This window comes from Eptatretus burgeri, chromosome 13 (genome assembly GCF_056783735.1).
Source record: "Eptatretus burgeri isolate ZD-2024b chromosome 13, Ebu_testis_v1, whole genome shotgun sequence".
NCBI lineage: Eukaryota > Metazoa > Chordata > Myxini > Myxiniformes > Myxinidae > Eptatretus > Eptatretus burgeri.
The window spans coordinates 17,835,691-17,860,972 of NC_140973.1; the positions used below are offsets into that span (position 1 = coordinate 17,835,691).

A 25,282-nucleotide genomic window follows, 5' to 3' on the forward strand; every position below is an offset into this window, starting at 1 on the left:
TGTACAATTAATTCAGTGATGATATGATAAACAAGTCTGAAGACGACGATGGTTCACGAGTGGTATTTGATGATTTAGATTGTTTCAGAAGTCAAGGATGAGACAATGTGATAATGTTTGACCAAGTTATAAAAATGATCAACATGATGTGGTACGAGTGACAGGTTATTTGCTGCAAAATGTCGAAAACCCGGTTTCGTTCAACAACTTTAAAAATTTGACCTTTGCATAACCGTTAAAGGTCACAAAACAATGTTGTGGACATTAAAATAAGGAAACAGGATACGTGCTATAGCTTAATGGAGTTAGTTCGTCGAAGACGGTCGAAAACCCGGTTCGATTCCCACAACTTTGAAAATTTGACCTTTGTGAACTTTAAAGGTCAAAGGTCAAGGATTATGACCTTTGGTGCAAAACTTCCTCTGGAACATTCCAGGAATAATATAACGTCATATAGGCTATATGGCATTTCACACTCCTTAGATTATCCAATTGGATTATCCTTTGATGAAATCAGCGTAAAAAACAAACTTGAAGGGGGCGCCACGGGCAAGGTGTTCGAGATAGAGCAAAATGGTTTCAAGACTTTAGGTGGGGAATGACCTCAAGATTATGCATAAAAAAATATTGTCATCCTAGCTCTCAAAGTTTGGGCGGTCGTATGATTTTTATGTCAAAATTCGAAATTTTCTAAGTTCGTGACCTTGACCTTGGGACGAAAATGAAAAAAATCGAGCTCCGTGGGGCTATGCAGGTGCCTTTGGGCTAACCAAATACCGAAACCCCTGTGAGATTCGACAAACCCCAAGGAGAAGATGCAAATTGAAATCGGCTACCCCCTAAAAACACGTTTTTTGGGCGTGGCTCCACCAATAATGGGCGCACCACGCCCATTTTCAGGAAAACACAACTAGATCATGATATAAACCTCCCACCAAAATTTTATCAGGATCGAATCAAAACCCACGGAGCTATGCTCGGGACAGACAGACAGACAGACAGACAGACAGACAGACAGACAGACAGACAGACAGACAGACAGACAACAATAACGAATATAGTGGTCACTTATTTTTTTCGTGAAAATATTTTTTCGTGAACCAATAATAACAATAATGATGGCATTGTAGGCCAGGTTATGTAATACATGATCAAATGTTGAGGTCGTGTTTATAACCCACCACTTCTTCCAAGCGAATGATTCACAACCAAGCCATCCTGAAATGGAGTGCCACTTTGTAATAGCAGTTCATAAGTCCTGTAATGAAAAAAAAGCATCCATAATTTTAAAAAGGAAAAATGTAAGCACAAGAAACACAGTACAACAGTGGACCGACAAATGTGAAGGTGGCGAAAATGTGGCAAAAGTAACATCATCTTCGCTTAGCATTGCAGGATCTACTCTTAGGTGGTATGATGTGCTGCTCCTATCACTTCGAGCAAAATTTTGTAAATTATCAAGACAGTCAAAAGTAAAGTTCAGTATTTTGTTTGGGTGGTAATAGATATGAGGAGTTGGGTAGGGGGGGGGAAGCAAACAGCACAGTTATAGGCAGCGATAGGTAAATCCAACAGGGTATGAGGTTATATTGGTAGGGGGGATCAATTATAAATCAAAGGAGGTAGGAAAAACACTGTAGAGTAATTTAGTGAGGACTCATCTATAATATTGTGTGCAGTTTTGCTCACCACATCTGAGGAAGGACATAGCTATTATTGAGAAGGTACAGCGTGGGGCTACTGGATCGATTCTGGGCCGAGCTAGACTGGGTTTAGTTTTTTTCACCACTTTGCGTCAAAGCTAACTTTGCTTCACCAAAGCAAAACTTCATGGTTTTTGCCCTTGTTGAAGCATCAGGACTGATTCACACCAAAACCCTTGCAAGGTGAAAGGTGTGCACTGGTGCCTTGGAATATCCGATTGGAGGGAAGGTTCCTCCTTATTCTATAAACTCACCTCGTGCTAAAATAGTGGCAATTCGTGAGAAAATAAAAGCTCAACATGCTTAGAATTTTCACCTGTTTGCGATTGGAACTCCAGAATCATCAAAGAGTTTCAAAAATGCCCAGCCGCAGCTCAATTCTGCTTGTTGCCTTGTTTCCTGAAACAAATCATAAGCCCAATAAATACACTCAAACATGAACACCAGATAACGAATGTTTAAGCAATGTTGAAAACGTTACCGTGTGGAAGCACGTCACTCCAAGTTCAAACAAAATTCCCAACTCCGGAGCCAAAGAGTTACAGCGAATGAAACACTCTCCATCCAACAAGCTTGGCAGAATTCCATCAACCTGAAGAATATCATAAACATAGAACTTATCTCAAGGTGATGCGATTATTCTTCTTGAGATTGCCAACGACCAAATCACTGGCATGGGTTCACAGTTAAACTGAATCTCTGCAGAATCAACGACACAAGCACGATTTACAAACAGAGGATTTACTGACCTACCTTTGGTGAGAATGTCCATATCTTGGGCTCCTTGGATTGCCAAGTTGCTCTAATTGTGTGGATATTACTTAGTACCTGAAACACAAATGAAAAGGGGTCATCTGCTTATTACATGTGCATAGCGTGGGCTGGTTACATTGAGAAAATTAAAATGAAGAGGGAGAGAAAGTGATAGAAAACAAAAGTGAGGGTGAAGGATGTAGGCGGAATGAACAGAGAAAGAGAAAAAGTTTTGAAGGAAGTAGGAGGAAAAAAATGGGAGAAGAGGGACATGCATAGGATACATGAAAGGAAAGGACGGGGTGATTCTACCGATTTTGCATACATAATTAATAAATTGCCTCAAACATTGGCATGGATTGCAAAAAGCAGGGAGCATGAGACATTTGACTCTTGATCATAGACACAAAGAGCTGGATGGTCACAGTAATGTCAGGGGTGTTTATAGAAGGTTTTTCGATTTCACGTCTGAGTGTTCATTATGCAACACGACGTGCCGTTTCTCTTTTTCAGAAGTCCTCTATTCAAATCATTAACTTGCGCATTACACAAAAGCAGTGGTCCAAGCCATGGCTTTTTCAAACAACCTGGTATTTCAGTGTCAAAAAACGTTTTTTGTTGTTGTTGTTTTTTTTCAAAGCAATCTGCTGCCAGCATACCATTTATTTTGCAAGCTCGAACCAATTACCTTCCTGAAGCTATTTTATCCCATTATTCCCTTCAGTGTTTTCGAGCACAGCCATCTCATGCCATCTTCCATATTTTCCCACAATCTTTTTTTACCCACAGTGACCCTGCCTATCCCAACCCTCTTACAAGCAGGTTATTGTTTGTGTCTGTCTCTGTCTCTCTCCCTGTTCATTCATTGCCTTTATTATCATGTCAAACTGTCAGTAAAGTGCTGCATATATGAGAATAAGAATCTGTCCGGGGCTCGGTGATGATCCTGAAAAAGAGCCCGTGGAAAAATACTCTGAGAACAAGAAAACTTCACAATTTGGTCCCTGGATCGTGATCCCTTACCGAAACAGGGGTGGATACTTTGAAACCTGGGAGGACTGTTCCACCTTGTGAAAGCCTCATTTGGAGATAACAACCAATGAGACACACACACACAATTCAGCTTTAGTGTTTGTGGTGATTGTGAGCTCAATCGAGAGAGATGTATCGTGTCATTTGCAGGCACAACATTATTCAAAGAAAGATGTAGGGATGCTTTCACATGATCATTTGTTGTGATCATCCCTACCTTGTTTACATACTTTTGGCATACCATCCCGACATTCTTTTGCATATTTACCTCCACCACCAAACGAAGAAGGAGGTTATGTTTTCACCTATCTCTGTATGTCTGTCTGTTTGTGTGCAGGATATCTCAAAAAGTTGTGGACAGATTGGGATGAAATTTGATGAACAATTTGGGTGTCTGACAAGGACAAACTGATTCGATTTTGGTGATGATCCAAATCCGGATCCCGATACGAGAGTTATTTAAATTTTAAAGTGATTCTTCACCATTGAAAGGGTCAAAAACGATATATAGCATGATATTTCAAAAATGTGTTGGGCCTGAAATGTTCTCGTGGATCAGGCATTACGTGGCGCAAGTATGCACTCTATCGAGTACCCTTCTTCTAAGTGGTTGAGGTAATTAAACCACAAAACAAAATGAAAACTTAAAGATGCATTAAACATCTTGAAAGACCCACGACAGCAGCAAAATGTGGAAAAGCCATCGCGGCTGTGTGTTTGATTCTCATTTCCATTCTGTCTCACCACTCATCCATCAATGTCAATGTGCAGTTGATTACAGGGTTCAAAGATTAGTATTAATAAAAAAATTAATATATTTTAAAACATGATTGAAAAACCAATAACTAACATCAGTATTTTTGAACAAGTACTTCCACTGTCATCAAGACATCTCATGCACAAACCTTGTGGCCGTCAAATGCACATAGTCTGACTTGTCGACGTAAAATTTCGACGTTTCTTCCTGGACAAGGGATCATTCTACAGTTCCACACCATGAACTGCCGTGATACCCGAACCAGTTTTTGTTTGATCTGAAAAGTTATCAAAAATCAAGCGAATCATCAGTAATGGCAATGATGATGACAGGCATAGTTTTTGTGATGTCATTACAATAATATATGTTATCTAGTTGGATGTTTCCACTTGTGGTGCATGTAAAGTAAGGTAGGGAAAGATCTCCTTCCTCCAGCCAATATGTACATCCTAGTTGGTCCATATTCTGAACATTTTTCATTTTAAATTGCTTGCTATATACTGTCAGCGAAATCTCTCACAAAATGACAAATAACCAAGACTGAGGAGGTTATACATCTTGCTTACCTGTCAGATCTTGCCCCACCTTACCCTAGTACTCTTGACTATATCGTAATGCAAACAGCACAAAGTTACCACTTGTGAGGTTATTCTCAATACCTGCAAATTATGGTTTGCCTTACAATCAGATCCAACTCTGGTGATATAGTTTTGGTTGCCTGTGGACATTTATAAAATCAATCTGACCTATGTACTATTACAGTACTGTACAATGAAAGCAACTTTTGAATATATGATAAAAAAAAATTAACATGTCAATAAAAGTGTACAAAAATGGCAAATATTTAAAAAAATCCCCACTTATTGTTATTTCTCCCCGTTCTCAGGAGCGAGACTCGTGGAAGAGCAAGGTAGAACTGACAGTGGGACAAACATCAAGGGAATCAACAAACAGGAAAAGAGGAGAGGGAGGAGGGGAGGAAATACTGAAACTTGAAGTAAGATGGTTGGGTTAGGAAAGGTTAATGGGGGCAATAAAGACCATGGGAGGGAATTGGGGATGACATGAAATGGCAGTGCACTGCTTGCTTGAAATCCTGGAGGGAAGAGTAAGACAAAACAACCTCTGGAAGGTGGTTCCATAGACAGGAGAGGTGAGGAATAGAGTTGAGGTGTGTATTGATAATGGGACAATTGATTGCACTTGAAAAGAAGGCAAGAAAAAACATTTCAGTGAAGTGCAGAAGTCAGTGCAGAAAATAATGTACAGCTGAACAAAGGGGTTAAGGACAGCAACAAGGACAAATACAAGTTGCTTTTTAAACAATATGGGAAATATTGAAAGTTGGTAAACTTGAGTAGTTATACAAGCAAATACCATACATGTCATTGCACATATAGTTTAACAGGTAAAATAGATGAGCGATGTAAAATAAAATAAAAAAGCCAGTCTACATAACATTAAGCATAGTAACTGCAATACCAACAATATTAGTAATAACAAGGAGCACATACTCGAGGCCCCCTGCTTTGTGGGTGGTATGAGGAATAGATCTGTGTGATATGAAAGCTAAATCTTGAACAGTTTTTGAAATATCAAGTACACAAGGCAGGCTACCAAGATGGTTGTCATGGCAGCAAAATTCAGCCAATCACAGCAGTGATCTCATCAGGTTGAGATAATGTCATGAGGAATAGATATCTGCAATATGAAAGCTAAAAGTTCAACCGTTTTTGAAATATCGCGTACACAAAAGTACATGAACAGATGATCGGTCAGTCGGACGGAGCTTATTATAATGTACCCAATCTCTGACTTTGTCAGAGGGACGGGGGCAAAAATAACAACAGTATGATAACATTAATTGCATTATCCCAGACGAAACACACTACATATGTGAGATAATACAATAATTAGACGACGGACCAAAAATGTATTATATTTTAAAAATACTGAAGTTTTTGAAAGTACTGCATTAACATGTTTACAAAAACTCCACATGTATTGCAACCATTAAATATCCCAGCCACAGTATTACAATTTTGGCAAAGTTTACTTACAGAATTATGTTCTGCATCCCAATGTAAATCATGGAAAGCCAGCTGTGATTCACTCAGGGCTGGGAGTATGTAACTGCTGGATTTATGCCTTTCATCTGAAAACAGAAACACATCAGCACCCAGCTCTCATGGTCACACTCACTGAAAATGTACTTTAAAACACTGAGCAGAGGTACACAACCAGTCACACCCTAGGCCTCGGAAAGTAGTGAGCACAAATCGTGCCTGAAGAGGTTTGGGAAGCGAGTTGTGCTTGGTGAGGGCAGCAAGCATGAAGCATGTTAGGCCGAAGGGTGGTAAAAAACAAAAAGCTGTAAATTAGGTGCCATTCATGATTATAGGAACAATCATGCCAGTGATTTTAAAAAAAGCAGAAAATGTGTAATTCACGAATCCAACCTGTATGCATTGTTGTTGTGTTAGTGGGTGAGGTGTGGGAGGGGTGGTTGGAGGAGGGGGGGTGATCAACTATCAACCCCTTTTGGGGCCAAAAATTTTGAAATATCAACCCTCTTTGAGGTGAAATTCAGGTTTAAGGGGAGTTAAGTCGAGTGTAAGAGGAGCAAGGTTGTGTGTAAGCAGAGAGAAAGTGGTGAAGCAGAATATCAGGTTGCTATCATGAAGGGAAGAAAGGAAAATGAAGGGGGATGAAAATTGATAGGTATAAGGAGTATGTTGCAAGGGGGGTAAAGTAAAGTTGAAGAGGCATAAAGTGAGATGCAACAGAAGTATAATTGGGATTAATTCTAAATTGCAACGTATATTAAAGGGAAAAAAAAGCAGGCCAAAATTTTAAATGTGCCAAAAAGTTGGCATTCAGGTCAGACACAGAATATTGAGACGAAAATCAAAACCTAGTAATTGGCCAGTTCAGCGTTTTCAACTTTTTTTCATGTAATCATGATGGCTACCTTTTTCAAATTAGAAACTGAACATCACATTTCAAAGTTTGAAATGTGACGTTCACCAACAAGATTTGCTACAACGTGGATAGCAACATATTGGGTGTACAATTTGTAAAAACTAGTAAATACCTGCTCCCTCAGGCTTTTTTCATAACGGTAATCAAACACATCGGCTTTTTGAAGTAAAAGCAAGTATTTTAGTAGCCATCAATGCAAGGAAAATGCCAAAAATATTTGGTCTCCAAGTGGGAAAACCTGGCCTTACAAAATAGGACATATCATGTGGATGCTTAAGGATTAATGTTACAGATCAATGGACAAATACAATTTTAATTGGTTTGAAAATACAAAGCTTAAAACAATTAACAATACCTTGCTCAGACATCTGGTGCAAAACCGAAGGGTGAAACCCTGCTGGAAAGCAATCTCCAATACTTAAGATGTTCATTGAGCTGTTCTGTAAAAGAGGCGACGACAAAGCAAAACAACTAATGCGTTTGCACATCTGCATTAGGGCTTGGGCTATTATTCGAGTGTAGTTTGTGACTTTTGACATCCTCAATAGCACGACTTTTAGGACCCATCTATTCATGCGTGAATGAAAAGCTAGGGTGAAAGGGTGGTGGGGGTTGGGGGAAAGGTATATATTTTCTATGCATTTGTATAACTGCAAACATAGTTTTGAGGTACGTGCAATTGCCTTTGAGATGTGTAGCCTGGACTCAAATCTTGCCTGAGCTAATAAATGTCACCCTGTGTTTCGCAAGCAGGGTGCTGAATTGAAAAGTACACTGTACCTAAGAAGAACATTCAGCCCAAGTGTTCCATCTTCTAACTTTAGTAGATGGCCATTAAATATCTCATGGCATCTTTTACAAAGAGTAGACAAGTTGCCATCGGCACCCTGTACAAATCAGCTTGAGTGGTATGTCAGACCTGACCAGCTGGTTCATGAAAGACTTGGCATAAACCTCGCCTTGGCCAACCCTACACAAAGGCGAGATTAAGGGTGGCCATAAAGCAGTATCAGTCATAGACGACTACTACCACTACCACTAATCTGCATGCCCAGATAAGGGGTGTAACTTGGGGGGTTGACTCTTTTGCACTTCATTCTCTTGGGATAGGGAGAACACGAGGTTAGGGCAGGAATTTGGAAAAATATTTTGGCCACTGCCAGCGATTGCTCTCCAACTATTCGCAAAGAACACAGTGAGATCTTTAACGCCCACCAACTAATGCCGGCAGAAGGGATGCCAGTTTAACGTCCATCCGAGGGACAGCACACACATTGATGATGAAAAGCTATCTCAATTTGTAAACAGCAACCATGCCTTTTCTGTTCTGTTCTTGCGTAAGGCAGCTTGGCTGCCAGGATAGCTATAATTTCTTAGAAGCGTGGCTGTACCGCTGATGCTGTGCCCCTCTACCAGTACAGTAGTAATCATTTTGCCGACCTCGGAAGGATGTCATGCTGATTCAACCCCAACTAGTGTTAATTCAACAGCCAATGGGCTCAAACTCATGACACCAAGATCCCAAACCAGCCACCCTAACCAGGAAGCCAACACCAGGCTTACCCTGTCTATGAAACAGCAAGATGACAGTTTATAGCTTGGTTGAGATTCCAACCCAGGTGAGACAGCTTAGAGGTGAGTGCAACAATAGTAGACTAGAACTGAGCTGTTAGTAGTAGACGAGAACTCTCTCCCTCAATCTTCCCCTCTCCCTCCCTCGTTTTTATTTTCGTTGTTTTAGAACCACCCTCCCTCAAAAACGTGGTTTAACAAATTTTATGATTGGTGAAGCTAAGTTTGCGATCTACAAGTGCAGCAAGGCGAAAATGGAAAATATTGCTGTTTCTTCACATGACGTGCTGCTCACTTTTAAGGCTCTTGCTGGCGCATTATTAAAACTGGAATACAGTTTTTTCAAAATGAACAAAAAGTTGAATATTATTTTAAAGAAAAATGTGTTTTTAATGCCATTTGCAAACTTGATGACACTGATTTGTAAACTAAACAATGACTGGAAAGACCTCGAAAAAGAAAGTATTATAATATTTATAAATCCCAATTTTTAAACATGAAGCATGAAACTACAACCTTTTCACATAATATCTACATGGTTAACGTTGAAGTATGGAGAAAGAGAAAGAAAGAAAGAATCTGAAGAATTCCTTCAGCTTATTGAGTGACTGATTCAATAATAATCCAGATCATCATCTGGGCACCATCCATCATCGAAGTTTCAACCTTTCAATCCCCAAAATTCTCTGAACAGCAGGTCCATAACATTAGTTGTACAGGATGATCATCCAATCAGGCAGAGAGATATCGAGAGGTATTTACAAGTTTCTTCAGCTTATGATACACTCATACAACACAAAACATGAAGACAAACAAAATACCACTCTCACAGCACACAAAATCCCATTCAATTTGGGACCATACTCTGTGCAAAGCATTGATGCTGCCAAAGCAGTCTCCTTGGCTATTAGGCACAATCCTGGACGGGTCACCACTCTATCGCAGGATACCAACAAGCTGGCACTCATTTTGCCAACCTCAGGAGGATGACAGACAGAGTCAACCTCACCTGGTATTAATTCAACATCCAAGTGGGATTTGAACTCAGGATCTTAGGATCCCAAGCCCACCACCCTAACCATTAAGCCAACACCAGGCATGCACAAAATAATACCTACTGTATATTCTATATCTATCTATCCGATAGCTACGTATTCTTACAAAACACCATAACAAACATTTCTCACATCAATTGAGATGAAGAGAGAGGGAGAGAGGGAGAGAGGGAGAGAGAGGAGAAAGACATGAATGAAAGAGTGAGACAGAGACAAAGACAGTGAGAAAAAAAGATTTAAAAAAAGAAAATCTATAATAATAAATGTGTGTGTGTGTGTGTGTGTGTGTGTGTGTGTGTGTGTGTGTGTGTGTGTGTGTGTGTGTGTGTGTGTGTGTGTGTGTGTGTGTGTGTGTGTGTGTGTGTGTGTGTGTGTGTGTGTGTCCTCCATAGCTCAAAACCGTAAAACCTAGCAGCCTGAAATTTTGCAGGCATAGTAAAGGAACTCCAAGGAAGTGCAAGAGTGAAAATTGGGTGTTTAATTAAAACACCCCTTTTGATGATAATTAACGGCCTTATTTAATTATATCCTTCATCAGGCGCATTCTCAGACACCTCGCTCTCAATGGGGTCTTAAGGCGCATCTTGGGTTACCTCGCTGGGGTCTTAATTCACCATTTTTCTTTTGTCCTGCTCAACCAAGCCTTGACCTGGAACAGGCTGCAACAATTTCTTAATGATAAAGTTTTATTTTTCACTTTCCTCAGTCATATTATTGAATGCCTGATCATCGTACCCACGGATCACTGGATCCGCTGCAATGCTTAGAAATGCCCAGACACGCCAGCACTCATGGCTTTATTTCATTCACGCACATGACATAACCTCGAGAATCTCTTAAACTAAGCTGCATTACAAAATTTAAGCTCCAGAATAGAACTTGGCAGCAGTTCCGACTGCTAAAAAAAAAGTGTTCATTTGTCTTATTCGGACATAGTTTGATATTTTGGGCATCTCCAGGAGGTGTGTGTTTAATATGAGTGATTGGCGATTGCTAATCGCTTGCCAAGCAAGCCGCTCCTTATCAACCATTTCCATAGAGTGCTTAAGCCACCTGGTGAGCACTCTACAATATTCACACTGTCACTGAATACTGTATATCGATCGACTTGAACAATGTTCAGGGGCCAATCGCCTGCATTGTCCCCGCATTGCATCAGGTGGTTGCTGGCTCACTAAACATGTGCAATTTCATTTTACACCACATTTCCCATTTTTGTACGATCTTCTTTCATTATAGGACCCATCACTTCGGCATAGATAAATACAAAAAAAAAAGTTTCGTTAACATCACAGCAGGATAGCCGAGAGGCACGCATGCTCGCTCTAAGCTGTCGAGCCTGGGTTTGAATCCCAACCCAGCTTTAAATTGTCATCCCGGTGTTTGATCAATGTGTGTGCAGTTAAGCCGGATGTCTAAATCTACTGGAATCTCCCCGCCCCCCCCCACTCCTCCCTCTCCTCCCCTCCTCACGCTCCCCTCCCATCTCTCCCCTCCTCCCATCTCTCTTCCCCCACCTCCCGTCTCTCCCCCCGCCTCCCGTCTCTCCCCCCCGCCTCCCGTCTCTCCCCCCCGCCTCCCGTCTCTCCCCCCGCCTCCCGTCTCTCCCCCCGCCTCCCGTCTCTCCCCCCGCCTCCCGTCTCTCCCCCCGCCTCCCGTCTCTCCCCCCGCCTCCCGTCTCTCCCCCCGCCTCCCGTCTCTCCCCCCCGCCTCCCGTCTCTCCCCCCCGCCTCCCGTCTCTCCCCCCTGCCTCCCGTCTCTCCCCCCCGCCTCCCGTCTCTCCCCCCCGCCTCCTATCTCTCTGTCCCCCCTTCCATCTCTCTCTCCCCCTTCCATCTCTCTCCCCCCCATCTCACCTCTCCACCTCTCCCATCTCTGTCCCCCCTCCCCTCTCCCTCTATCTCTCCCATCCCTCTCCCTCCCACCCAGATTCCTCTCCCTCCCACCCCGATTCCTCTCCCTCCCACTCCAGCTCCAGCTGCCCTCTCTACTTCTTTCTCGCCCCCCCCCTTAATATTCCCGTCAACGAAGCGATGGATGGTATCTGCTCGTAAATAAATAAAATAGGAAGATTGACAATGAATGAAACAAAATAAATAAACCAACCAAATAAATAACAGTGAGGCATAAATTAAAGAGCAGAAATACAGACAAGAGAATAAAAAGGAAAGGGAGTACAGTATAATACAGTACCTCATGTTTTACCTTTTGAGGACTCTTCGAAGAGGATTCATCCCTGAAAAAAAATTTATATAGTCCCAGTTAGAATGCAAAGGGGCTGGCAAGAAAGTGTAGAGGTATGCACACTCACCTCCGAGCTGTCTCGACTGGGTTTGAATCCTGACCCAGCTACAAACTGTCATCCTGATGTTTCACAGGCAGGTGATACATCAATGTGTGCAGAGTCCCTTGCATGGATGCTAAACTGGGCATTCCGATCTGCTGGAATTAGCTAGGTGTGCACAATATCTTTCAGAAGAGTAGGAGAGCGATAGCGGCACTCTCGCTAAATTCCAAATGAGCACCACTTTCACTTGAACATCAGTTAGTCCAGGCCAGCTGGTTCATGAAAGACTTAGGCCTAAAACGTTCCCCGGCCAACCTCATAAAAGGTGGGAATTGTCACAAATTATAATTTGTGTCTGTTGGGCAGTGCATGGGTACAGCAGGAGGGTAACCCTGCTACACCGAAGATTTAATATAAAACTCATTGGTTATAATACTGTATATGACATATGTAATGTTTTCAGAGATCAGTTATGTATTCTAAAAGGTTTATGTAATAGTGGGACAGTTTATAACGTTCGGGTTGGCCTATGACCTGCATGGGATAATCACAAAGGTGTGATAATTTTCTGGTGACTTCCAGATTTAGATTCACCTGGAAAACACAAGATTATTGGAGAAATAAGAACCTTCCTGGACATCCTGAGTTGGGGTGTAGATCCCGAGTTGTTGTGTGTTCCGTGCTGCATTTTGGTTTGCTGAATAAATTCCCGGTTGGAAGACTTGCCTGTCGTTGTGGATTGATTGATCAACAAAACATCACATTTTCATTACAGGAATAATGTGGGCCATTAAATAAATAGTAGTAGTAGTCATCGTCATTCGTATGCAGCACGTGGCTGTGGATTAGCATCAGCTCTCATAGGGGGGCATGGCAGTGCCGCCGATGCAGTGCCCCCATTAGGTTAGAACAGGAATTTGGAATTTGTTCATGGTGCCGGCGATAGCTCGCATACGACACCGCAGGATCCTTCTCGTCCACCAACTAATTCCGGCAGACAGGATGCCCAGTTAAACAGCCATCTGAGGAACGGCATACATACATTGATAAATCGCCCTGCCTGTGAAACACTGGTCAGGATTCGAACCCAGGCTAGACCAACAAAACAAATATTTTTGGACAAATCTTCATCGGGAAGTCTCACAATGTTACTCAGTTTTTTGCCCATTTGTTTGCTTATTTATTAGTTTATCCGGTTGACAACTCAAAAACATTTCGCACCGAATTTAAGAAAGGTGCCTAGTAAGTGTATTGCGAACACACGCCTAACCTTTAAACACTGATAAAAAACATCGTTATATGCACACAGCTAACCACCCTTCTAAATAGCAATTTATGAAAGGAGATAAACAGCTGATTAGTTGTGCGCGTCTAAACAGCCAATTAGTTGTGTGTGTGTCTACACAGCTGATTAGTTGTGTGCGTCTAAACAGCCGATTAGTTGTGCGCATTGTGGGAAATGAATTAAAGTTGAACTTGTGTACTGGGGTAAAAATACTAATTATGCTTAGAAAAGCTTGTGTGCTTGGGTGAATTTAATAAATAATGTTTAAAATGCTTCAAAGTTCGCAATAGTCAAGGACTTTTGGCAAATGTTGTATCTTTATCTCATCTGAACGAACAAAGAGCGACACTTTCTCACACATATCCTGAGCAGAGACCATTATCTCACACTCCTACATCCTGCCTCAGGGCACATTTGGTTAGAGATGGAGTTGTTTTTCTTTTCTGTTTTAATTAATTCTTGCTTTACAAAGCTTTCTTGTAGTTTGACATTGATTAATTTGTTTTCCTGGAAATGATGCTAATGACATATACCACACTTTGTTAAAATTATATATATATATATATATATATATATATATATATATATATATATATATATATATATATATATATATATATATATATACTCAATGTAACTTCACATATAGTTAGAGATTGCTTGGATTTCACAACAGGCTTTCGCTTCGCACGTGCGTCTTTGTTTTATGACGATAAACAATCTTAATTGGACTAAACAGTCTTCTGTTTTATAAGTATTCAAACTTCCATGACAGCGTCTAAACAGCCGATTAGTTGTGTGTGTCTAAACAGCCGATTAGTTGTGCGCGTCTAAACAGCCGATTAGTTGTTTGCGTTTAAATAGCCGATTAGTTGTGCACGTCTAAACAGCCGATTAGTTGTGCGCGTCTAAACAGCCGATTGGTTGTGCGCGTCTAAACAGCCGATTAGTTGTGAGCGTCTCAAGAGCCGATTAGTTGTGCACGTCTAAACAGCCGATTAGTTGTGCGCGTCTAAACAGCTGATTCGCTTGTGAAACACCACACATATCTCAAACTTGCATGGAATCAGAGCACCACAGGCAATTGTTGGAGGGGATTCAGAGCATTGCTCCTCATCGTAGGTTGATCCAGGTCATCTTGCACTAAATTCAGCAGCCAACAAAATTATTTCTTCGAGAGTGTAACTCTGGACAAATTTGATATCGTCATACTTCTCCAGAGGATTGCACCTATCCTCGAGGATTCTCAACGCACGTTGACTAATTGCCTATTCCTATCCTCTTCTGCCTCCTCTTGAGATAATTCAAGCAAATGTCCCATGTAAACTACCAATTATAAGCCATGAAATGTTTGCTTCATGGAATTAAACGCACTCTTAAACATGCCCTTGCCAATGTGTAAAAGCTTTCGTTATTTAAACGCTTGTAGTTAGAATTTGATCGCGCAGTAGATAATCACTATTTGGCAATTGGCGACTAACTTTGAACGGGTGATCATCGCACGATTAGCGATTCTATACGTCTTACTCTTAGACACTTTTCGTAAATTATGCCCCTAAGTTGCATGAGCATAAGATATTTGCACACTGATTCAATAAGAGTTTAGAAAGAACCAATTCGATTATAGTGCAGTTGAAGTTGTCAGATTCGAATACACAAAGAAGATCTGTTTAAATTTAAGTGTTGTTCTGCAATGGTTTAGTGATAGCCTCAGGTTCAAATACACAGGTCAAATAACACAAGAACTCCAAGGTGGAAGAAAGTAAAATGTTGGAACTTTGCTTCATGGTGATATATATATATATATATATATATATATATATATATATATATATATATATATATATATATATATATATATATATATATATATATATATATATATAGTGTTGTGGTTACCAGATTCGCAAACCACCATTCAGGTCCCTTAGGTGAGGTATCTCGGTAAGTACATGTGTAGTTAGGCCCGAACCCGTTGTCTAGTGGGAATACATGTCATTTATACGTGCTGCGACTCTTCAGGATAGCCGTTTTTCTTTTACTATCTTTATTTTGGACCAACCGCCATGATCACAACCACAACATCAACCACCAACCACAACGCCGCTTCACCACAACCGCCACGACCTTCCCGTCACACCTCGCAACCGTAGCATCGCCACCGTTCTTGCCCCGCTGTGGGTACCGGTGTTGGATTCGTGCAGAGCGCGCGTCGAACAGCGTGTACAAAATCACGGATTTTGTGCTTCAAAAACGGATCAAAAACGACACACGCCCACTTTTTGCCGTCCAATCGGTGAGCGAGGGGCGACTGGCCCGCCCCAGGGCGATCGATATATGCAAATTTGTGGATCAAAAAGCCTTCACGCCCACTTTTTCTCGGGCCAATGGGGAGCGAGGTGAAAGGTCAAAGGGAGGGGGTCAAAGGCGAAGTTACGGGGGGATAAAAGGACGGTGTTCGTCAGTCAGAGAAAGGAGAACGAGAACGAGAAGGAGTCGGAACGGAGGGGACGAGTGTGGAAGTCTGGAGCCCGAAGCCTGCAGTGGCTGGAGAAGCTGAAGAGAGTCGGACGAGGGGGTGCTCGCGTCGGTGCCAGGAGCTGCACGCCCGAGGGAGGCCGGCAGCGCGACCTGGCCGAGGTGGAGACGCACACCAGGGATAATAAAGATCCTCTATACCCCGAGCATCAGCAACCCCCTCCTGTTTCCCCCCGCGCTGAGATAGTGCGACCAAGGGGGCCCCGTTCCCACCCCCTACCAGACACCGTCCACGAGGCCCGCGGGTTGCGGGGCCATCGCCGCTCCGCGTCTCATCACCAGACGGGTAGGCCCGACCCGGTCTCGGCCTCAGGCCTGCCTCATTCTTGAGGGTATTTCTTTTCCTTGGTTTTGGGTATGTGTTGTCGGCGCCGTCTGTGAAGTAGAATTGTATAAGTGTTGCCGTGTGCTCGGTAGTCGGTATTAGCTCTGCATTGTTTTCACTTTTATATTTGCTTTTTGTGTAAATGGAATTGTTTTTTTTTTTTTGTGTGCTTTTGGTGGAATTGTATTTGTGTGCTTCCCGTGTGCCGCGAATAAATGTGCTTTATTGTTGAACTGTTCTCCCGCTTCGCTTCGTCTTTTCCCCCATTGAACCCTCATCTTGCTTCACGTAAAGGGTTGGTAGTGGGCTGAATACGCCCGATAATTAATCGAACCGTCGAGGTCGACGATAACACCGCTCGGTTATTCTGATAGTACGGAACGGGTCGCTTAAGTGGCCCGTGTCCGAAGTCGACCTGCGGCGAGGTGCGATCGCCCGGTCTACCCTCCGCGTGGGTACTTAGGTAGGTCGAATTTGGCGAGCAACCCTATCCCACGCGGGGGCTGATTGGCTCGATCGCGGTGAGACCGAAAGGTCCACCCGTGACTGGTTCCCGGCGTTAGTCCGAGAGGGTCACGACTGGATTGTCCGTCCGGTGGGCGACGTGCCGCGATTCGAGTTACGTGGCCGTTCGCACGCCGGCGGGCGCGAAATCCGCAACAATATATATATATCAGAGCTTATTAAATCTTGGTACATTTTCACCATGGTACGAGTAGGCCATAGCTCACATCAATCTAATACTTGCAATTGTTTTCCGAGTATATAACTCAAATTCACTTTGTGAAGGAGAGGAGATTGGGGACCATATTCTGTGCAGAGCGTTGGTGCTGCTTAAACAGTCTTCTTGGCTATTGGACACAATCCTAGATGGGTCGCCACTCCAACACAGTGTACCAGCATGCTGGCACTCATTTTGCCAATCTTGGAAGGATGACAGGCAGAGTTAACCCCACCTGGTATTAATTTAACAGCTGAGCGGGATTTGAACTCAGGATAGTAGGATCCAAAGCCCGCCACCCTAACCATTAAGCCAACACCAGGCATACTTTGTGGCAAGAAACTTGTATATTTAAATTTTAGGGCAATTCTACAATCGTTTTGATATGTTCCGACACCTGACTGTATAGTTTCGTTGAACTCAAGAACACAAAGGAAGAAGAAGAAAATTTGCATATTGCTTCAGGGTGGACCTATGACAGGAATTATCAAATTGTAGTGTACTTTAACAGTGGCTTATTGAAGGTCCCAAATTCAAGTATCCAACAGAAGTTTCACGAGTCAGTCTCTTACTTGGCCAATGAGAAAATTGGAAAGAGCCGATAGTTTGTATGTCAATACTAATAAAAGGCAGTGTGTGTGTGTGTGTGTGTGTGTGTGTGTGTGTGTGTGTGTGTGTGTGTGTGTGTGTGTGTGTGTGTGTGTGTGTGTGTGTGTGTGTGTGTGTGTGTGTGTCCTCCATGACTCCAAAACTATAAAACCTAAAACTTTGCATGCAGACTAAGAAACCTCCAAGGAAGTGCAATAGTGAAAATTGGGTGTTTGGGATAATTAAAACACCCCTTTTGAAGATAATTAACGGCCATATTTAATTATATCCTTCAACAGGCGATCCTCAGCCACCTCGCTCTCTGGGTCTTAAGGCGTTTCCTGGGTAACCTTGCTGGAGTCTGAAGCTGCCATGTTTTTTGGCCTGCTCAACCATGCTTTGACTTGGAACAGGCCATAGCGATTTCTTAACGATAAAATTGTTGTTTTCACTTTCCTCACTCATATTATCGAATGCCTGTTCATTGTAGCTACGAATCGCTGGGTACATTGCAACGCTTATAAACATCCGGATAAGTCAGCATTCGTGGCTTGACATTTTGGGCGTCTACGGGAATTGTGTGTTAAATGTGTTGCTAAGCACGTGCTAAACTAGCCGTTTAAGCCGCTGTCACACCTTGACGTTTTAGCCAGCGTATGGCAACGTGTCAAAATGTATGTAAAACGCTGGCGTACGCTAAACTATTGATGTTTTTTTTAAATTTTTGGGCGTATAATAACGTGTTGGACGTATGCATAACGTATTAGTAACGTACACAGAACGTTTTAATCACATATAGATAACTTATACCAACGAATGCTGAGCGTGTTGTCGGCGTTCACAACCTATGCCCAACGATAGTCTAACTTATGCATAGCGCGGCAGCGTATCACTGACGATCACGTGGCTATTATCACGTAACGGTAAACGCTGCGGCTCGACGATTCAAATCATAACCGCACTAGACATCGAAGTGTGAATCCGCTGTCATACCTTGACGTTTTAGCCAGCGTATGCAGACGTATGAAAAATTTGCCGAACCAAGCTGGCACACGTCGAATAAGTTATGGGTAAGTTTTGTATACGTTAAGAGCATGCTGGCATACGTCATAGAATGCTGGCATATGTCGTAGTACGCTGGCATACGTCATTGTATGCCGAGTACGTCGAGAAATTTTCAGCATGTTGAAAATTTCTCGACATACTCGGCGTATGACACACATTCTGCATACGCTGGCATAAGTTGTAGGCACGCTACGCGATCGTTGACACACGTCGACATACGCTACTTGTACGTTACTCATAAGTCGAAACACGTCAAGGTAATGGTTAGCGTCAGTGTTTCAGACGGTAGATGGGGCTAGCATCAGATGTCCCTGGTTTTTTTTTTTCCTTCGGTATGACGGTTATGATTTAAATCGTTGAGCGGCAGCCTTTTAATTATATATTATAACTGCACTCGAAATCGAAGTGTCAACATGACCGTCATACCGAAGAAAAAAAAATAAAAAAAAAACAAAAAAAAACAGGGAGTCTGGAACACTGACGCTAACCATTACATTGACGTGTTTTGAGTTATGAGTACCTTACAAGTAACGTGTGTCGACGTGTGTCGACGTGTGTCAACGATTGCGTAACGTGCCTACAACATGTTACTCATAGGTTAGAAATAAGTTTCGGGTACGCTAAACATTACATCGATGTGTTTCGACTTATGAGTAACTTACAAGTAACGTGTGTCGACGTGTGTCAACGATCGCGTAACGTGCCTACAACTTATGGCCAGCATTATGCGGAACGTGTGAGTCATACGCTGGCATACGTCGGCAAATTCAAGCATGGAAAATTTGTCTAACAGCTCGGCGTACTACGACGTATGCCAGCGTTCTACGACGTATGCCAGCGTACTACGACGTATGCCAGCATGCTCTTAACGTATACAAACTTACCCATAACGTATTCGACGTGTGCCGGCATTTTAGCCCAATTTTGCACACGTCAGGCATACGTTTGCTAAATCATCAAGGTGTGACAGGGCCTCTAACAACCATTTCATTGGAGTGCTTGCTTGAGTGCTTAAGCCACTTGGCGAGCACTCTCCAAGCTGTTTGGTTGTTCATTTCGGTAAAAGTATCCATGCTCTCAAGGGAACATCGATTAGACAGACGTATGTTTCCACCTGTGTTGGGCCCTGCGGTGCCGTGCGGTTGGTGTCTTGGGAGGTGTCTCAGCCGCTGAAAACGTGCAATTTTATTTTGACAGCATATCGCATTTTTTAACCTTTTGTGAGATTTCCTAATATAATCCACCTCTCACTTCGACATCGACACATATATAAAACCAATAAAGTCCATCCAACCATGTGTTTGCCGTGATCTGGTTGTGATAATCAAGATGCCAAACAGCCATTTCAGGGCAAAGCGTGCTTTAGCGTCATTATGAAGTTTTTTTGGTCGATTCATCATCTCTAAGCTATCCTGAATCAGAATCAGCCGGGTGCCAGACAAATCCCTTGAGGAATTTTTTTTAGAGGCGAAAAACAAAATGGCCACCACCGACATTCGATAAATTCTGTTTTGGGCTATATCTTCACTTCTAATGCACTTACAAACACAGTTTTGGTGTCTACTACTATGTTTCATGCGACAGACAAGGTAAACGTTGATGATCCTCTCAAGATTGGATGACGACAGATGGCGGAATTTGAATCTGGATGGCCAACAAATGACGAGATCCAGTCGCGCAGGTCATGATTCAAGTCAAAAACATCAACTCAACTTACACACAACACTTCCAGCACAAAAAAGTGGTCCTAAATGTAGCCTACAACAAAGTACAACTGATCGATTTGATCTGTCAGTATCTGATGACCAACATTGTGGACAACCAGACCAAACTGGTGATCACTGGAAAAGATCCTACACCAGTACAAGTATGGAACAATTCCACTCTCCAGAGAGAGGATCTGAAAACACACCATGAAGAAGCAGATGTCATCATCATTCATCACTTAGTTAGAATTGTGTCAGGTGTCAGTGGTGACTCAGACATCAAAGTGGTCTGTGACGATACAGATGTCTTTGTCCTGTTAATTCATTTCTACCTCGAGGAAAAGATGACTGTGGATGTCAGCATGGAGAGTCCATGAGCTGGGAGGGCGAACGGAGACTTTCGCCAAAGAGTACTGAAACACAAAAGCATCGCCAAATATCTGCCTGCTGTACATGCTCTGACCGGATGCGATACTGTGTCGTATTTGTTTGGCATTGGAAAGGCCACAGCGCTGAAGGTACTAATGGGCGGACATCATCCACCTTACTTGGTCAGCTGGAAGCAGACGAGGAAAAGATGATATCTGAGGCAACTACCTTCATTGCTGCCTGTTATGGTTCCAAAGTCGAAGGTGATATGTCCACACACTGGTATCAGTTGTGAAAGTCTAAGATGGCCAACTGCAAGATTACCTCTGCTCCGAAATTGAAGTCGTTGCCCCCATCGCTCAACATGCACATCGCGCTCATCATCAAGTCATTATATGGAAATCGGCCACTTAGTCAGACCCTCAGAACTTGGATCCCATCAAGCATGGATGGCAAGAAGGTGAGGACCATATGACGTTGTGTCCAACCACACTTCCACCTGATGTGTCTGCTGCACCAGTCACCATTCTGCAGCTGATCCAGTGTGGATGCTCCACCGGGAGGTGTGGTTGTGTGGCAGCACAGATGTCATGTTCGATGTTTTGCAGTTGTAATGCTGGATCAGACTGTTGTAACGAACAGACAAGGGCAGTAGCTGCTAATCACGACGACAATGACGAAGATTGAACATAATGTAGAACATTACATCCTTAACAAAGTTAATATTTGTTTGCCTAAAAATAAAAGGTAATTTAAAAATCATATACATGTTCATACTTACTTTAAGACATAACCCAAAGTCATAATCAACTATCCACATGTATCCGGATATATTTGTGTAAAAATCGTATTCAAATATAATCATCAATTCATTGATCATTTCAAGTAAGTTACTTCAGCCGTCATTGACTATTATTGTACATAGTATTAATATTTGAGGGTTCATCAAATTCAATTTCTTACTCGAAGTGATCAGTGGAACTGCAAAAAAGCCATTTTTCATATTAAAATGGTGGCCATCTTGAAAATATGAGACATTCTTACATATACACCTTCAATTTTATCATTATCGGATTCCTTGACCATGAAAACATCGTAGTTGACACCAAAATTGTGTTTGTAAGTGCATTAGAAGTGAAGATATAGCCCAAAACTGAATTTATCGAAAGTCGGTGGTGGCCATTTTGTTTTTCACCTCTAAAAAAAATTCCTCAAGGGTTTTAGTCTGGCACCTGGCTGATTCTGATTCAGGATAGCTCAGAGATGATGAATCAACCAAAAAAAAAAAAAAAAAACTTCATAATGACGTCACAACATGCTTTTTCACATTTCCGCTGGACTATGAAGGCAGAGAGCAGAGATCGACATTTTGTGTTGTGTGTATCGATATCTATCTATAATTCCAGCAATCTGTATGTGTCTGTGACCGCTGTTTCTCAACAACCACTGGTCCAATCTAATTGAAACTTGCCAGGTATATTGCTGGGGACCTGAGTATGTACCTTTTCAAGGTTTAATATTAATCGGACAAGTGGTTCCCAAGTTTTGGCCATTGATTTACCAAACCAATGACAGGACACGTTGCTGCGTAGGCGTGGCCGATGGGGAAAGGGCGTCATTTAGTTACCAATGACAGGACACGTTGCTGCGTAGGCGTGGCCGTTGGGGAAGAGATCCTCAGCCGCGTTCTCCATTACGGGTTACAACGTACGGACTTCCGGATAGTGATGACTTACTGTATTTGAATAATTTCTCGATTTCTTATGCACATTTATAGATAAACACAATGCCCCAATCCAGTCGTCATTTATGAGAGCGAAGGAATGGGCTGTGTAGTTGTTTGAAAGTTTTTTTTGTTTTTTTCTGCACGTACGGCCACGCACGTATGGCCACGCACGTATGGGCATGCAAGAATGAAGGAACGGCCTGTGTGGTTGTTGTTTCTGGCACGCGGTTTGAGTTTTGTTTTGTTTTTTCCACGTACGGCCACGCACATACGGGCACGCACTAGTATTTTAAAATTGAATTTTTATAATTTCCCACTTGAAATCCTCTTTCAAAGAACTGTTTCAAGGTGAATCTTTGTGTTTGTCATTTTTATGTATATAAACTGCTTTACCATCACAGAAGTGTGTGTGTGTGTACGTCAAAGTTGCTGCTGTTGCCTGCTATCTCCACATGTGGGTGGGTTTCAGGAGGTGAAATAGAAACCTGCCAGGTCTCAAAGTGTGTGTGTGTGTGTGTGTGTGTGTGTGTGTGTGTGTGTGTGTGTGTGTGTGTGTGTGTGTGTGTGTGTATGTATGTGTGTGTGTGTGTGTGTGTGTGTGTGTGTACATATGGAGTTTCAGAATGTGCAATGGAGTCCTCCTAAGGTGGGCTCAAAGTATTCCCCATCATATCGATAAGGAGGTCACGGTCCACGGACCAAGCTGAAGTGTTTTTGTATATGTGGGTTTCAGAAGGTGGAATGGAGTCCTCCCAAGTCTCGAAGTATCCACCGTCGTGTGTGTGTGTGTTTGGTTGGTTGGTATCTCCATATATGGGTTCCAGAAAGTGGAATGGAGCCCTCCCAGGTCTCAATGCATGTGTGTGTGTGTGTGTGTGTGTGTGTGTGTGTGTGTGTGTGTGTGTGTGTGTGTGTGTGTGTGTGTGTGTGTGTGTGTGTGTGTGTGTGTGTGTGTGTGTGTGTGTGTGTGTGTTGGTTGTCATCTCCATATGCGGGTTTCGATGTTCACGCCCGATGGCATCATAAGGTCGTACGTGAGCGGTACTTCAATGTTTTCAGTGTTTTTCAGCTTTTGGTTTTGCAGATGTTCCAGCGGATTACTTTACAAACTCTGTTGTGTCTCTGTGTGCACAGCTGTTCTGAAACTTTTTTTATTCGTGTTCGGCCATTAAGCGTCACATATCATGCTCTTTGCTAATCCCACCTCTACCCCTCACCTGCCCTTTTTTTTTCCTCCTCTCACCCACCATTTTCTCTCACTTTGTCCCCTCCTCGCTTCCCCCTCTTCATAAAATACAGCACTCTCCCTCCCACACCTCTGTCGCTGTGTGTGTGTCTCACGCACCACTCCCCCCGCAGTGAATAGCAACGTTTGGTGAGGTGTCGCTCTCCCCACCTCCCCCCTCACTCCCCTTCTTTCATCCTCTCTGCCTCCCTTTACCCCTCTCACCCTACACCTGCCTCCTCTCTCTCTCTCTCCCTCTTTCTAACCCCCCCCCACTTGAATAGCCCGTCAGTGAATCATGAATCAACGGGTTGAATTTGCTGGTATATAATATATCGTGGTTATAATAGCTTGGATAATTCTAATTGCACTGGGTGCTATCCAGTATAGGCTGACACCAGAGGCCTGAAGCCTGAGGCCTATATGTACCGTTGCTTTCACAAGGCCCATAACACTTATTGGCTCCAACCTTTCAATATTTGATGATCCTTTTAACAGGCGCTTAGGTTGTTTTACATTTAACGTAAAACTTGTAGTGAGGACATGGCGATTGTGAATATGACACTTCCGAAGATGTGTCAGGCTATCATAGCACCAACATGGCGGACGTATGGGTTTTTTTTCAGGTTACAATTGTGGGTGGTGTCAGGCCAGATGCCCAACCAATGGGTATAGAGCGCATATATATATATATATATATATATATATATATATATATATATATATATATACATTTGCTCTATTATATATAGAGTTTGCCTATATAATCACATTATATAATCACATATATATAATCACATTATATATAGAGTTTGCCTTACTTGCTTTTGTAAGATTTTATCTCTTGATGTGATCCACTTCTCCATTCTTCAGATTCATCACTGCTTTCTTCGGAGTCATTGTCACATTGTTCCTGAGTTTCACAAGATGTATTTGGTTGCCTAAGATCACTTTGTGTATGAAACTGAAAAGAAACAAGAACATTTGTGATTCTTTTGCAGTCTTAGTGAATGGAATTTTTACATGATTCTATCAGTGGGAAATTCCTTAACGTTGCGATAGCCAGTTTTGCATTCTCCTGTGAACTGATTGCTTCAGTCCGGCATGATAAGTGAATAGAAATATTTGGGGAAATTGTGCCTTTGATGATACAAGCATGAACTTTGGCACACTGTTAGATCATGCCCGAAGGAATATATATTAGCTATAGGGCCATCGCAGAATTGTCCTGTGGCCAAAATGGTGGCCATTTTCCAAAATAGCCACCACCGGTTGTTATTTTACCAGTTTCTCAGGTTCTAGACCAGTTAGGATATTGATTCTGGTGGCTAATCGTACATTTTCAAAGATGAGGAATGCAGTGTTACTATTTATAACATGCTAGCAACTACCAATCTACATATATCTAGCATTCAGGGAATTAAATAATCGTAAAACCATCAAATATTAGCAGAGTTATGCACATCTTCCAGAATTTCAGAATCAGCCCATGAGTTAGTTGTGTGTTGACCTCATAATTATGTTTATGTGTATTCATATATTTTGCTGCATATTCACACAGAACATCATAATAACGTCACAATGATAATCTAT

At 42.3% G+C, this 25,282-nt stretch overlaps 1 protein-coding gene across 5 annotated transcripts in view; it reads right to left on the reverse strand.

Annotated features, from left to right (window-relative positions):
- NPHP1 (nephrocystin 1) overlaps positions 1-25,282 on the reverse strand; it is a 63,710-nt gene that overhangs the window by 18,973 nt on the left and 19,455 nt on the right. For 4 of the 5 annotated variants that reach the window (XM_085851402.1, XM_085851404.1, XM_085851405.1 and 1 more), the window contains exons 7-15: positions 24,511-24,653; positions 12,048-12,090; positions 7,583-7,667; positions 6,306-6,400; positions 4,394-4,522; positions 2,457-2,531; positions 2,185-2,295; positions 2,020-2,102; positions 1,182-1,258 (exon numbers count right to left, since the gene is read on the reverse strand). In XM_085851402.1, coding sequence (XP_085707528.1) covers positions 1,182-1,258; positions 2,020-2,102; positions 2,185-2,295; positions 2,457-2,531; positions 4,394-4,522; positions 6,306-6,400; positions 7,583-7,667; positions 12,048-12,090; positions 24,511-24,653 — 841 coding nt within the window. The remainder of the gene's footprint in view (positions 1-1,181; positions 1,259-2,019; positions 2,103-2,184; positions 2,296-2,456; positions 2,532-4,393; positions 4,523-6,305; positions 6,401-7,582; positions 7,668-12,047; positions 12,091-24,510; positions 24,654-25,282) is intronic. The other variant, XM_085851403.1, reaches the window with a different exon arrangement.